A 16,598-nucleotide genomic window follows, 5' to 3' on the forward strand; every position below is an offset into this window, starting at 1 on the left:
CTAGCAATTTTATCTGCTGTCACCATAGACACTTGACGGTCCGTCACTTGTGGTTTCCAGTCGTCTTCTGGTCCCCACTCTACCTGGAAACATGGAGACTAAAGTTGGGAGAAAGCAGCAGAGTCCTGTCTGGGATTTATTTGAATACGACGACAGAGAAGAAGAGAAAAGAGATGAAAAAACTTAAACTAAGCATTTAGAAGATAATGAAAACTAATAAAAACTAGCAAACCTGCTCTAAAAACTAATTAAAACTAACTGAATTAGAGAAAAAAAAGTCAAAATTAAATAATAATAGTAATAATAATGGATTGGATTTATATAGTGCTTTTCTAGACACCCAAAGCGCTTTACATTATTGACCCATTATTCATTCACTCTCACATTCACACCTTGGTGCTGGTAAACTACATGTGTAGCCACAGCTGCCCTGGGGCAGACTGACAAATAAAACTAAACTATAATGAAAAATCCACAACTATTAGAACATTGCACCCCTGCAATAAAAGATGAAGAAAACGGTCATGGCTCAGGTGGTCCAATAACCGAAGGGTTGGCGGTTCGAATCCCGCTCTATCCTAGTCAGCCCCTTGTGTCCTTGGGCAAGACACTTCACCCTGCGTGCCTCCAGTGCCACCCACACTGGTGTATGAATGTTCCGTGGTGGTCAGAGGGGCAGTAGACGCAAAATGGCAGCCACGCTTCTGTCAGTCTGCCCCAGGACAGCTGTGGATACAGATGTAGTTTACCACCACCAGAGGGAGGATGTGAGAGCAAATGAATAATGGATCAATAATGTAAAGCACTTTGGGTGTCTAGAAAAGCACTATATAAAATCTAACCCCTTATTTTTAGTATTATTATTATTATTATTATTATTAATAAAACATTAGAAGAAGCTTTTGATCAGCATTAAAAACACTTCAGTTTCCTACATGTGCTACATAAACGCTACATAAATGAATCCCAGACCCAGTGAACAAGTTAAAGTCGGTGACCAATCAATTAGCAGCGCTGTGACGGGCCGTCCCGCCTCCAGAGCCTCCGCCGGAGCTTGAACTCGCCACAACCCCGTCATGGCAGCGGCACATTTACACCAGAGGAGCACCAACGTCCCCTGGTGAGGTTGTGTTTCCAGTCACGCTGTTTTATCACACACACGTCTGGTTTTGACACTAATTAAAGCTGATAAATTAACCACCGACTGGGGAAAGTTCATCTGATGAACACGTTCATGTTTGTGAATGTGACTGAAAATGAAAGACCCCAACATTTATACAAAACAAAATAAAACCAGCATCCCTGTTCTGTGTGGACCAAGGTTATAATAGTTTGGGATTTTTCATCATAGTTTAGTTTAATTTAGTTTTCTCTAATTGAGTTAGTTTTAATTTGTTTTTAGAGCAGGTTTGCTAGTTCTTCTTAGTTTTAGTTTTTTTCTAAATGCTTAGTTTTAGTTTAGTTCAGTGGTTTCCAACCTTTTTTGGCTCATGACCCCATTTTAACATCACACATTTTTGGCAACCCCAGACCCCTCCTTTTTTTTTTTGATCATGTAATAGTTTGCTATACTACGTTGCAAATAAACGTTAATTTTAGACGACATTTAGTCTATATAATGTATATTATCATGGACGGAGGCAGTAAACCCAGGTGTAGATTACTGCACAAAGTGAGAATTTGATTTTCCTTGGTCAGGATCTGTCCAGTCAGTCCAGCTGTGATTTACAAGGAGGACAATTAATACTGAACAAACAAGAACTGAAACTATGAATTATGAAAGAGCTGCAGCATCTGAAACTGACCACAATGAACATTTGACACAGAAACAGAACCACAGTGCTGCAGTTTGTCATGTCTTTTATGGATTGTGATTGTCTCTCTCAAATCACCATATATTTTTATTAGTAAGTTTATTTTAAAATTTTTATCAATTACTAGAAATTTCAGGCGACCCCACGTGGGGTCTCGACCCAAGGTTGAAAAACACTGGTTTAGTTTTAGTATTAATGTTAGTTTAGTCATCTCTTTTCTCTTCTTCTCTGTCGTCGTATTCAAATAAATCCCAGACAGGACTCTGCTGCTTTCTCCCAACTTTAGTCTGCATGTTTCCAGGTAGAGTGGGGACCAGAAGACGACTGGAAACCACAAGTGATGGACCGTTAAATATCACATGGTGACAGCAGATAAAATTACTCAAGTGAAATAAATGGATTTTGTATCAATCCAACATTGACAAAAGATGAAAACAAAGGGAATTTTATCCATAATTTTTATCAGTTTTAGTTAGTTTTGTACACACACAATACAGTTTCAGTTAGTTATGTTGTTTTTCTTTTAATTATACTTCTTGTTTATTTCAGTTAACGAAAATGTTTTTCAATTCTAGTTTTCATCATTTCGTTAGTTTTCGTTAACGATAATAACCTTGGTGTGGATTAGGGCTGTGTATCGGCAAGAATCTGGCGATATGATACAAATCACAATAATAGGATCACGATATGATATATCATGATATATCATGATACTGTTAAAAAGGCCTCTTTTTTTTTAAAGATTTTTTCCTAGACGAATTGAATTACACCAGAAATATGTACATATACTAAACACATTTTTATTTGATCACAACAGGATCTAATGCTATATCACAAAATGTTCCTAGTTCTCGTAGTTTGCAAAAGAACTACCATCTGCCTCTCAGACAGTAAAAAGTGCTTTTAGGATGATTCACATAACAATTATTTAATAAAACAGTGTTAAATAATAAGATATAAACAAAGAAAAACAAAAAATAAAAATCCAAATTGTGCATTAGACCTGCTGTGTGAGCGGGGCCTAAGTGTGATTAAAACCCAACAGCGCTAGTATCTAAACTACACTTTGATTATTTGTTGTAAATCATGAGCCCTAAAAGGTCTGAAATACTTTTGAGGATCCAGGTTGGTGTTTTAAATTGATTATCTGCTGTATATTAATGAGAAAATGACAAACCCATGTGTGAAAATGTAATTATCCAGGTCTGAAAGTGTCTTCTTTTTTTCTTTTGGTTGACGCTTTTTTTATTTTTGTGATGTTCAGACTCAGTGTGTGAAATGTTCCAGAGGGAACTTCATGTCGCTCCGTGTCTCTGAGCATTAATTCAACAAATTAGAATACATGAAACTGACCTTTGGTGACATTGTTCATATAAATCCACCATAAAATGAACACAATGCATAAATTCACACATATCACAACAAAAGGCGCAGTGACGTTTTCAGCAGGTTTTTCACACTCGTTCTTGGATTTGTTTCTCATTTCATACTTTATTACAGCGTAGTCGGGCACCGGTCCCACCTCCCGGACTCATTTCATGCTTCATAACAGCCGTGATGGATGCGAGGTGAAAGGCATCATGGGAGTTTGTGACAGGTGCTTTAAGTCGGTCGAGCGGCGAATGTGAATGACACCCCACTGCGGAAAATACATTCACCTCAAACTAAGTGTCGTTAGTCACGAGGCTGATGAAGATGATGTGATACTTGACTGACTCTGCGGAGGACCGCCCTGTGGAGGTCAGAGGTCAAAGGTCAGAGGTCACGGGCCAGGGTCAGGGAGACGCCACAGAACAGGGACTGAACATCTGTCACTATGTCCATATTTACATGTAAAACCAGCGTAAAGTGTGGAAGCAGACCTCCACCTGCTGCCATCACACAAGACTAAAGGAAGTGGTGATGTGGTTTGGGTTTTTTATTATAATTTAAGCACCAACATTTGGAAAACAGTCAAAGCCTAAACCTGAAACACTCTATGCTGTGAGCCAGCGGCGTCAAACCCAATTTGACCTCCAGTGGGCCGGACCAATAAAATAATGACATAATAACCTATAAATAATGACAACTCTAAGGTTTTTCTCTTTGTTTTTGTATAAAAATAGGACTGAAGGTCCTGTACTCCAACAGAAATAAATAGCAAAATGAGCAAAATAAACAGCAAAATGAGCAAAATAAACAGCAAAATGAGCAAAATAAACACCAAAATGAGCAAAATAAACACCAAAATTAGCAAAATAAACAGCAAAATGAGCAAAATAAACAGCAAAATGAACAAAATAAACAGCAAAATGAGCAAAATAAACAGCAAAATGAACAAAATGAGCAAAATAAACAGCAAAATGAACAAAATAAACACCAAAATGAGCAAAATAAACACCAAAATGAGCTAAATAAACAGCAAAATGAGCAAAATAAACAGCAAAATGAACAAAATAAACAGCAAAATGAGCAAAATAAACAGCAAAATGAGCAAAATAAACACCAAAATGAACAAAATAAACAGCAAAATGAGCTAAATAAACAGCAAAATGAGCTAAATAAACAGCAAAATGAACAAAATAAACAGCAAAATGAACAAAATAAACAGCAAAATGAACAAAATAAACAGCAAAATGAACAAAATGAACAGCAAAATGAGCAAAATAAACAGCAAAATGAACAAAATGAGCAAAATAAACAGCAAAATGAACAAAATAAACAGCAAAATGAGCAAAATAAACAGCAAAATGAACAAAATGAGCAAAATAAACAGCAAAATGAACAAAATAAACACCAAAATGAGCAAAATAAACACCAAAATGAGCTAAATAAACAGCAAAATGAGCAAAATAAACAGCAAAATGAACAAAATAAACAGCAAAATGAGCAAAATAAACAGCAAAATGAGCAAAATAAACACCAAAATGAACAAAATAAACAGCAAAATGAGCTAAATAAACAGCAAAATGAGCTAAATAAACAGCAAAATGAACAAAATAAACAGCAAAATGAACAAAATAAACAGCAAAATGAACAAAATAAACAGCAAAATGAACAACATAAACAGCAAAATGAGCAAAATAAACAGCAAAATGAGCAAAATAAACAGCAAAATGAACAAAATAAACACCAAAATGAACAAAATAAACAGCAAAATGAACAAAATAAACAGCAAAATGAACCAAATGAACAGCAAAATGAGCAAAATAAACAACAAAATGAACCAAATAAACAGCAAAATGAGTAAAATAAACAGTGAAATGAACAAAATAATGAGCAAAATGAACAAAATAATAAAAAAAAAAGACCAAAATATCAACAAATTGAACAAAACAAATTGCAAAATGAACACAATAAATCTATCCATCCATCTTCATTATTGCTGGAGATTGCTTTAAAAAAAAAATGTGGGAACAGAATGAACGCCCCAGGATCCAGATCTAGAACCTGATCTAATTCCACTGATTAGCTCTGGGGGGGCGCTCTAAAGGTCAGGACTGAATGAGAATAAACAAAACATTGTTAGTCATATTTTTCTGGTCGTTAAGGAGGAAAAACGGAGGTGAATGTGTGAAGACCAGGCCCGTTCTAATGCTGCCTTCACATGCTGTGGGAATTATGGCAAACACTTGTTACCAACTTAAAAATTGCATATGAACGCCCCCTAGTGTTGTGTTTTCCATGATCCATGAGATAAAAATAACCTTTGACCTTTTCAACATGGCAAAGAACAACAAGGGATTCATGTCCAATGATAAACAACGGTTTTATTAACGTTCTTCTGCTGTTAACTGATGATTTTACACATTCATAGAATAAACAATGAAAAAATCATCCAAAAGATACCAAAACCACCAATAAAATGAACAAAACATCAATAAAGTCATCAAAAATGAACTAAAACATCAATAAAGGAAAGAAAATGAATGAAATACAGCAAAAGCCACTGAGAACATGAACACAAACGAGCAAAATCATCCAAAAGACGTTTTCATTCATCTTTGATCTGATCATTTTATTGATGTTTTGTTCATTTATTCATGTTTTCGATATCTTTTGGATGCTTTGGTTAATTTCTGCAATGATTTTGGCTCAATTTCAGTTCATTTTGTTGAGGATTTTGTTGATATCTGTTCACTCATTTATGTTTTAGTACACATCTATATAAAGTTCTGTATCAGATGAATAAACATGTCTGAAACAGTTTCACCCAAGTATCAGGTCACCATAAATTTTCATTTCCCAACAAAAAAAGCACTTGAAAACAACACACTTGTAATTTTGAATTCACAAGTGGTAAGGATCATCTACCCGACAGCACCTGAAGGCAGCATAAATGACACAGCGGGGGGAGTTGGGGGGGTTGATAAAACTCATAAGCCCATATTTCACAACATAACTGACTCTGTGATATTTAGGTCACGGAGGAGGAGGCGTACGTCGCCGTGACGACGCTCAAACACTCTGAAAACCCGAGGCCTCGTATTTGGATTTTCTGGTGTCGCTGTAGCGTTTGGGCCTCGCGGCGCCGCCCTCAGCGGGACTCAGGACGCCGCCGTTCACAGGAAAACATGGGATTAGTGGAAGATAAGCTGCAGATTTCTGATCTAATCTATTAAGTCAATATTACTGAGAGCAGTTTGAGCGGATTCAGAAAGAAACAGGAACTGGAAGGAGGACAAGAAACCAGCGAAAAAACTGAACCACTTCATGTCCTGGGAACCAGATCCAACCATTTCAGGACTGCCATTAGAACAGGACTGGATTCATGTTGGTTTTACAATTTTTTTTTTTTTTGGTAATTTTGTTTTTACAATTAAAGTGTCAGAAAATGTCTTTTTTCAACTGATGATGTAACATGTCTGGAAGGGTCGCTTCAATTTATAGGAGAATGTTTCAACCCCTACCCCTTAGGACTCCAATTCAAGGGGTAGAGCCAAGTGGCCAAGGGGGACGGGTAAGGGGGAGGGCCAAGGGGGAGGGGTAAAGGGTAGTGCAAAGGGGGAGGGGTAAACGGTAGTGCCGGGGGGGGGGGGGTAAGGAGGAGGGCCAAGTGCAAGGGCCAAGGGGTAAAGGTAAAGGGGGAGGGGTAAGGGGGAGGGCCAGTGGGTAGAGGACTGGTACCCAGTGGGTAGGCGGTGGTCTTACCTGATGGTTTTGATCATGCTGAGGCCCATCTCCACACAGCAGTGGGCGTGGTCCTGTCGGGGCTCCGGCAGACCCGACACACAGTAGTAACAGTCGCCCAGGATCTTTATCCGCAGACAGTGATGCTCCTGAAACAGACCAATCACAGCCGAGCGTCAGGAAACACACTGGCCGCTTCACAGTCCACACGCCATCCCATAATGATCACCATTACAGAGTCACTGTGACGCTTTTATTCTGCTTCCTGGGCTGTCAAACACGAGCTTTAACACTTTAACCAATAAAGACCCAGAGCTGCTGTGGGGCGGGGCCAACAGATGGACCGCCCACTCCTGTTGGAGCCATAACTGTTGAACCAGACCAGTTGAACACAAATATTCAACAGAACTGTAAAGGTCTAAACACCATCCTAAACAGACTCAAAGGACAACATTTAGTTTAAATATTTTCAATGCAAAATATCTAAAACTACTGCGTCACAGATGGACACAAAATGAACGTCTGTTATTTCCCAGAATTCCACAGTTCTCCACAGTGAAGTTTCTCTGATATTTTCCTCCTCAAATGTATTCAGTGTAAACCTTAAACCCTCTATTTTACAAACTAATAGTTGGTTAAAGAGGAAAAAAAATATGTGATCAAACCTAAATAGAAAGAGTTTAGACAAATGTCAGCGTCACAGATGGACAACAAAAGGAAATATCAAATTAAACAGTTTTATTTCAATTATCAATATCACATACATTTATTTATCATATTTACAACATACAAATAATATTAACATTATATTCACATGTATTTTGCATGGATATATGCATTTATTAACTGTGTTTAGAATATGACATAAATAATATAATAGTCAGATATCAGTGTATTTGATTAAATGTACTTTATTTATAGAGTTTATAAAATGAACCCAGAATGACGACACTAAACTGGGTCACTGGACAAACATTCACACTCATAAAACTACTCAGGTTTTTTTTTCTCATTTCAAAATACATTTTCCTGAAAATATAAGTAATTACCAACCCAAAAATATAAGTTTGTTGTAGATTATTGTCATTTTATTTTTAGGACCAGAAGTGAACCTTCCTTTGACTCCGCCCACTAATGACAGTTTCTCTACATCTAACCTTTATTAAGTGATTTATCTCCATTTACTATAATATTACCTTCTGTATTTTGCATTTTTTTCAGTATAAATCCTGTATTTTCTTAAATTTAATTTACTCATTGTGTAAATCACAGGTGTCAGACATGTGGCCCGGGGGCCAAATCCGGCCCGCTAGAGGGTCCAATATGGCCCCTGGGATGAATTTGTGAAATGCAAAAATTACACTGAAGAAATTAAGAACCAAAGAATTTAAAATCATTTTAATTCAGGTTCCACGTACAGACCAATCAGATCTCAGTTGGGTTAAACGAGTAAAACACTATCATAACAAGTGTTCAGAACACAGAGCTCCTCCTTCACCCTGAACAGTGTGCATGTGTGGATCGACTATTTCTGTTTAAATCAACAGTTTCCAGGTTGTTCCATACAGCAGAAAAAGTTGAAGCTTGGTCCCAGTCATGTGTCTGTCCAATTATATTCAATTCCAGTCGATATTTGTTGAGTTCTAATTTTAAATGTGTGGTAAATGAGATTTTCAGTGTTAAATGTAAATGTCCACAGAGTCCACATTCCACAGTGGATGTGGACAATTTTGTGCCAGATACAAGAGATTGTTCTAAGCTACAGGTGGATCCAACTGGAGGCTAATCGGATTCGTTTTGATTTTTTTATGAATTTTGGAAAATTGCTCAGTGGTGACAGATGGAAAACTGTAGATGTTGTGACCTGGCTGTGACCTTGAACTTTGACCTACTGGGACCAAAATGGACTGGGTTGGTCCCAGGGCCGAGGCCTATCTGTGGGGACGATTTGGGAAAGATGGGTGGAAGAGTTTTCCCGTAAAGTTGCTAACAAACAAACAAACAAACAAATACACAAAGCAAAGTCCTCAGACCCAGGAAATGTCAGGAGAGTAGCAGCTTTTTCTGTTTTTTATTAAATCAGTGCCTATATTGGAAACATCATGATGTAACAGTTTTTCAAATTCAGTTTTTAACATTTTTATGAAATGTCTTTTGTGCTGGACAGTTTTCTTTTTTTTGTATAAAGTTGTGAAACTCTTGTCCACAAATATGGACAGAAAACCCATAGCTGGGTCTGAGGAGGATAAACTATCCTTTTACAAAAAATGGGAATAACCTGAACCAATATGAACCGGAAATGTCTTAAGAGAAGTATGTGCAGTTTTACCAATGTTCTGCCTGTTGTTGTTAAGTGTTTTGTGTATTTGTAATTGTAACGTAAGTTGTAATGCACATGTGTAAATGATAAACTGATGAACCGAGGCAGAATATTGTTCAAATTGCACCTGTTTTTCTTAAGAGATTTCAAGTTGTTCATGTTATTCAGATTTTTAAAGATGTAAACATCTGGTTCGGCCCACTGGAGATCATAATGGGGTGAATGTGGCCCCTGAACTAAAATGAGTTTGACAGCCCTGGTGTAAATGTTCCATAAGAGTCAATTCAAAGGTTATTATACCCAAACAGAGAAAACTGAAGAAAAAGTGACTTTTTCAGCAAACCATGAAAACAACCTTATTCTGTTCATTATTATCACTTTGCTTTGTGTGTTTGCGTGTTTGTTTGTTTGTTAGCAAGACAACTCAAAAAGTTATGGACAGATTTTCATGAAATTTTCAGGAAATGTTGACACTGGCACGAGGAAGAAATGATTAAATTTTGGTGGTGATGGGGGGGTGGGGGGGGTGGGGGGGGCAGATCTGTCTTGGCAGAGGTCTGCCCTCTCTGAGTGCTTTTCTTGTTTAGTTATTTTGTTAATTTTTTTTCCCATTGTATTCATTCTTTTTATCTCTTGATTCATTGAGATTCATTGAAGACAGTTTTCAGTAAATCATGCAGATGTTATACAAACTTTGGGTCCACAGGAGGCGCTGACTTTCTATTGGGAGTTGTTGAGCTGAAAACGTTTAAACCAGGGGTGTCAAACAGGGGGCAAAAACCCACCCACTGGTCCAATCCGACCCATCGGGATGGCTTCGCAAAGTGCAAAAATGACACTGAAAATATTAACACTAAAGGATTTTCAGGTTCCACATTCAGACCAATATGTTCAACAGTAAAAGAAAAACATAATAATGTTCTTCTTGGTTTAAAGTGAAAAAAGTCAAATTACATTATGAAAATATTTACATTTACAAACTACAATAAAATATGAACAAGCTGAAATGTATAAAGAAAAATCAGAGGAATTTTAACATTATTTTGTTGTTTTTTTCAAATGTTCATTTTTAAGCATGTTTTGTTCTTATTATTTATTTTGTTCACATTTGTTGATGGTTTTTGTTGTTTGTTTTTTTATTTCTGCTCTTTCTGTTTACGTTTCTTAAATCTTGGTCCATTTTTGACATCATTTATACGGTATTACGTTATTATTTCACTGGAAAAACTTAAGATCATATTGGGCTGTGAATGAAAAATGGGAATAACATGAACAAATATGAACGACCTGAAATGTCTAAAGAAAAATCAGTGGAATCGTACCAGTGTTCTACCTGGTGTTAAATGTTTTGTGTATTTGTATAATCCAGTGTGATCTGTAAACTGTGTTAATAATAAGCTCAGATGTACACTCACATTTTCATAATATCATGTATCTTTATTTATAGGTTATTATGTTATTATTTTACTTGAGCTCCCATTGGGCTGAAAGTGGAACTGAACTAAAATGAGTTTGAGGGTCGATGTTTTTTTGTGTTTTTAATCTGCGTAACCTTTGATTTTTCTTCCTGAAACACATCTCTATGTTGAACCTGAGTGCTTTAGTAGGAGGTAACTGGATTTATTTTTCATTCTAAAGACATTTCGCCTGATTCACCGCGTGGCAAAGATCATCAACAACATCTAATGTTTGTATGAGGCGACGATAAGAGTCGATCAATACGCCGTGAACTCCCATGAGCCACCTGTGACCACTACATCTGCTTTAATGGTTCTCTTTCTTGTCAGATGCTTTAGCGGTGATTCAGTGTTCAAGCTCAAAACCTTTGAGTGAACCTCAACTGAACTGTGAATATGGATTCACTCCGACAGAAAAAAGGGACAAAGTTCAGGTTCAGGAGGTGCTGCGTATTTGTACTAGAACAGGCATGTTAGAACCATTTTAGTTCAGGTTCCACATTCACACCAACCAACCAAAAAAATAACAAAAAATATGAAGAAATGAAACAAAGAAAGGAACAAAACAGCGAAAAATACTGAGAAAATGACACCCCCCAAAAAAAGAAAAACCTTCACTAAAATGATCAAAACATTTACTTAGACATGAATAAATGAACAAAACATCAATAAAATGATCAGATTAAACATGAACTAAAACATCTTTTGGATGATTTTGTTCATTTTCTCTTTGGTTTTTACTCTATTTTGTTCGTTTTTTCTCATTTATTCAAATTTCAGTTCATCTTTAATCCTTTTATTGATGTTTTGTTCATTATTACCCCGACTCTGAAGGGGAGGAAAGAGGTATTGTTTCTGGTTCAGTTTGTTTACTTGTTTGTTTGTTTACACTTAAGCAGACAAACTATTAGTTGAATTCAGACCTAATTGGGTTTATAGATTACCAGTGACCCAGAATAGATGTGGTTACATGTTGGGAAAAGTAGGTCAAAGGTCAAATTTTTTTTTAGGAATTTAAATTTTTTTTCTCATTTACTTATAATGGGCGAAATTTCAAATTTTCTGTAAAAAACATCAATTTCATGTCAATTTCCTTTAAACTTGGTACATATATAGAGGCAGTTGATATGACATCAGCACACATAGACATGATGACATCAGCTGGATCTATGACAACATAAGATACAATACGTGCGAGGGGCGGGGCTTGTTGTGCCTTGTTATTGATGATTTTGATAGCTTTGTAGGGCTGCAACTAATGATAAATTTAATAATTGATTAATCTGTAAATTATTTTAATAACTAATCAATTCATCGGATAAACACAAAAGATTCAATTCTCAAAGATCGGTATTTAACAGACTGATCTCATGAAATCGCGTTGTATGTGACACCAATTTACTGCATTTGGCATGCTATAAGTACGCATTTTTATCCTTTCACATTATTTAATGCCATTTGATGGTGTGTCAATGCACTAGCCGCTAATTGTGTTTACCGCTAATCACGCTAATCGCTAATCGCACTACTCTGGTTTCGACCAACTTGATATATAAAGTGTCATGAGGTAACTTTTGTTATGATTTGGCGCTATATAAATAAAATTTGATTGATTGATAACCCTAACCCTAACCACTAATCATGCTAACCGCTAACCCTAAACTTAACCCTAACTGCTAATCGCGCTAGCCGCTAATGGCATGCTATTTTACGTGGCATAAATATACATGCTGAAAGCTTATAATGCGTACAGATAACACGCCAATTAAAAGTGGCGTGTTATCCGCACACAATTCATGACATCATGTTGGTATTTAACACAAAGCAATAAAGGCTGAAGACAAGTCACTAATGACTCTGTTCCTGCAGCAGCTTCAAGTTTAGTTAGTGAGCACTAACCCACTACCTAAACTGGTTATGGTCAGAAACTAGTCAGATCTAGTCTGGAACCATTCAACTAGTGTTGAATGGATCAGTTCAGTCAACGATAGGTAACGTTAGTCTGGTGTCTGATAAACACAGATGGATGAAAACGGTAGAATTACCACAATTGTGTCTAATTAGCTAGAGGGCTAAAGTAATCACGACACGTAGGCTATCTTAAGCTAGGTTTACATTATGTTCCTGGTTGCCTTGGTGGTTCTGTTTGCCTGAACTGTACTGCACTGTGGGATTTTGGCCATTTTTTTCTCCATATTCCAGTTTTGTTCCATAAACAGCACAGTATGTTTGGTCCAAACAGGTCTGTCATAGCCACCACAAACAGAATGTAAACCTAGTTTAAAAATTTTGCCTAGCTTCCGAAGACTCTGTTCCACTACATAGCGTGCACATGCCTCAATACTAACGTACTCAAGACCCAATGAATCGACTGATGAATCCATAGCCAACTCTTTTAAGAACTGACTTGGCGCATTAATCTTCTGGATGATTTTGTTCATTGTTTATCCCATAAATGTGTAAAGCCATCCGCTAACAGCAGCAGAACATTAATAAAACCATTATCATCGGACATGAACCCCTCGTTCTTCTCCGCCATGTTGAAAAGGTCAAAGGTCATTTTCATGTTGTGGATCAACATTTTTTCCCAGTTCTCCAGTGGTAAATATGATGTGAGGGGGGCATTCATGTGCAATTTTGGAGTTTGTAACTAGTATTTACCATAATTCCCACAGCACATGAAGGCAGCATTAGTTTCAGGTGGACGGTGACCTCACAGACTGTGTAGATATCAACAACCCAGAGGCCTTTTCCACCACGTTAGTTCTGGTTCTTGGCTCAGTTCAATTCAGGATTCTTTTTGTTGACTCTTACTTAGTCTCTGTAATCCTTAAGTGTTCTTTTAGTCTATTATTTGTTCTTGTGTTCGTGTGAAACCAGTTTGTTTCCTCTTTCTGGTGCCACTTTTTACCTTCAACTCAGTACATTTGACAACTAATCGTCCGACAGACTGGGTTCGACTGGTGTTGAAACATTCATCTGGTCTGAGTTTTCTTTCAGTGCACTTGGTCAAACAAATCAAACCTTTTCAATAATGTATTCCCCTCCTCGCCTGGGGTGGCGCTGCATCAAGGATGAAGCTAAGACAAACAACGAACAAGAAACCTCACTCATCTATTTGTTAATGCAGGGCAACTTCTGTTTCTGCCACATGAAAACATGAGGCGTTTAAAAATGGCAAGTTCGCCGAGTTCAGACTTACGAACTTTTGGTCTTGGTAAGGATGGCCCAAGAGAATGGACTTCTTCTGAACGCAAGTCTCTCTAAGTTGACAGCAGCACCAAATGCATGGCAGACATTTGCAGCCAAGTCAGTGGACGAGACAAGAACAACCTCCAGAATTCCATCTGAACTTTGGTTGTGCAAACTTCTAAACGGAACAATATTTGGGCCTGGGCTGATGGCATATCACAAAGTCGCAAGAACAGAAGAACAGGCAAGAAAGCATTTTGAGAAACACCTACTGATCTGCGTTATTTGCCACTTGAATCGAACCCCGACCTACGTTCTTAGGTGGACCTGAATTCCCTTCTTTGATCAGCGTCAGTTTAATTCCACATTCACACCTTCACAAACAAACTGGACTGTCCATGGAAACAAGCTCTGGTCTGTCACTACTACAACTACGAACAATACGCTAAAACAACCTGGACCTCCTCAAACTTCTTTGACTATATTGGTGTTTTGTTGTGTGTTTATTCTTTGTTCCGTTGAAAAATAGGACCAAGGCTCCTGTAGTCCAACTGCATATTTAAAGACATTCATTGACATTTGTTTGACCTTTCAAGGTCACTCAAGGTCAAAGGTCATGGCCCCCAATAAAAGCTCAAATGTGACTTTCTATCAATTGTCAATAGTAATTATATCAATATCTTCAACTGCTTTCAAGTTATAGCACTTTGAAATATGTCCCATTATAAACCAATGGAGATTTTTTAAATTTTAAAAAAATCATGAATAATTAAAAAATCAATATTTCCCAATTCTTTTAACAAAATTGGTAGACCTTACCCCAAAGATGGTCCAAAACAAATATCAAGTCATTCTGAGTGATGGTTTTGGAGAAGAAGAAAACTGTTTACGGACAGACAACAACCGGTACCACTAGTCCATCAGACCTTGGAATAAAAACTAAAATTGCAATAAAAACAATAAAAAAAAAACAAAACGCTGTATTTCATCATGGCGTGTGCTCCTGACCTCTTGGCCAGGTGTAAAACAGATCTGGATGTCAGTGCAACTTAATCTGGTCAAATACAAGTTCAATCAATACAAAAAACTGTATGAAATGACAACACCTGCCTCTTCAGGTGGAAGGTAAAGCCTGTTGGTTGGTGGAAACCCGCTCCCCGGCCTGTTCAACTAAAGCACATGAGACTAAAACAACCCCGTCAACTGAGACTCTGCACAAACACCTTCAACACAAACCGTCTGATGACTTACGTGTGCGAGGCGGTCGAATCGTGCAAAGAGTTCGTTCAACATTCGCACCAGCTCCTGCGCCGACAGCGTCGTGGAGAGGTTTGTGAAGCCTTTAACATCTGCGAAAAGAATGCTGAATAAAATACGGAAATGTCATTTTAATATCCACAGCAGTCCTTTATTACAGCCATACTATCAGGAAAAACAACAGCTTTACGTGTAGGACATTTCAGTATCAGTTAACATCGACTGAGTTCTACCGTTACCGAAAACACAAACGGCATCTGATTTCACTCTGCACCAGACACAACATCGTCACGAACACACGCTCACCTTTCATCACATTTATCAGAAGGCCACACTCACCTGACATTCTCGTAGCGGTGGATGTAGATTCTATGAAACTGATGCTGGAGGTGTTCGTCCTCTACATTTGTCATGTCGTTGATCATTTCCAAAACTACAAAACGTGGTAGGACTGATAACACCAGTCTTTCCTGTAGAGAGAAGAAAACAATCGTCATATTAGTCCCAAAAAACTGGACGTAAGAAAAACCAAACATTTGGACATCAAGAACATTTTGTGCCACACAAATATCCATCATGTAAAAGCCATTTTTATGTTTTTATTGGGGATTATCTGTTTGTTTGTTTGTTTGTTTGTTTGTTTGTTAGCAAGATAACTCCAAAAGTTATGGAAGGATTTTAATTAAACTTTCAGGAAATGTTGATACTGGCACCAGGAACAAATAATTAAATTTTGGTGGTGATTGGGGGGGGTGGGGGTGGGGGGGGGTCTGATCTGCCTTGGTGGAAATCTGCTTTTCTAATTTTGCACTTTTTTTCTTAATTTTGCATCAAACCAGTTGAAAATATTTATAGATTCTTTCTTTCTTTCTTTCTGATCCCCATTAGCTGTACCATATCTACACATATTATTCCTGGGGTCCTTACAATAATCTTTACAGCTAGTCAATGTGAATAACATACAATATAATCATACAAAACAATTTTCACATACTAGATAATATAAAAGAAAATAAACAACAGACAAAAATACAGATGTGGCAGCTCCTTTAGGTCAGCAGTGCTCCAGTATATACAGTACATATATTCAATTAGCCCAGGTATCAATCATTTATGGTCAATAGATGTTTCTTGACTGATTTCTTAAATTTCATTTTACACTTTTCTTGTGTGATGTGTTCTGGTAGTTTGTTCCATTCTTGCATAGTTCTGTATATTACCATTCTTTTCTTTGCATTTGTTCTTGATTTGGGTCTGCGTAAAATTACCTCTGGTCACCTGCCTGGTTGCTGGTAGATTTAATATCAAGACCAGAGTTTCAAGAGTTTTTTTTAGTTTTTTTTTTAAGTTTTTTTTTTTTTTTTTTTGCAGAAAAATAGGGTTTTGAAGTTGTGAGTAAAGTTAATATATGTACCAAGGTTCTAATAGTTTTGGATTTTTCATTATAGT

General features: G+C 37.1%; 1 protein-coding gene across 2 annotated transcripts in view; it reads right to left on the bottom strand.

The window, feature by feature from the left end:
- Window positions 1-16,598, bottom strand: part of adcy8 (adenylate cyclase 8 (brain)) — a 93,173-nt gene that overhangs the window by 62,704 nt on the left and 13,871 nt on the right. Inside the window, exons 2-4 of one of the 2 annotated variants that reach the window (XM_030161042.1) lie at window positions 15,489-15,619; window positions 15,144-15,255; window positions 6,945-7,072 (exon numbers count right to left, since the gene is read on the bottom strand). In XM_030161042.1, the coding sequence (XP_030016902.1) occupies window positions 6,945-7,072; window positions 15,144-15,255; window positions 15,489-15,619 (371 nt within the window). Of the gene's footprint in view, window positions 1-6,944; window positions 7,073-15,143; window positions 15,256-15,488; window positions 15,620-16,598 lie in introns of those variants that run through there. The other variant, XM_030161043.1, reaches the window with a different exon arrangement.

The sequence above is a fragment of the Sphaeramia orbicularis genome, chromosome 17 (genome assembly GCF_902148855.1).
Source record: "Sphaeramia orbicularis chromosome 17, fSphaOr1.1, whole genome shotgun sequence".
In the NCBI taxonomy this organism is placed as follows: domain Eukaryota; kingdom Metazoa; phylum Chordata; class Actinopteri; order Kurtiformes; family Apogonidae; genus Sphaeramia; species Sphaeramia orbicularis.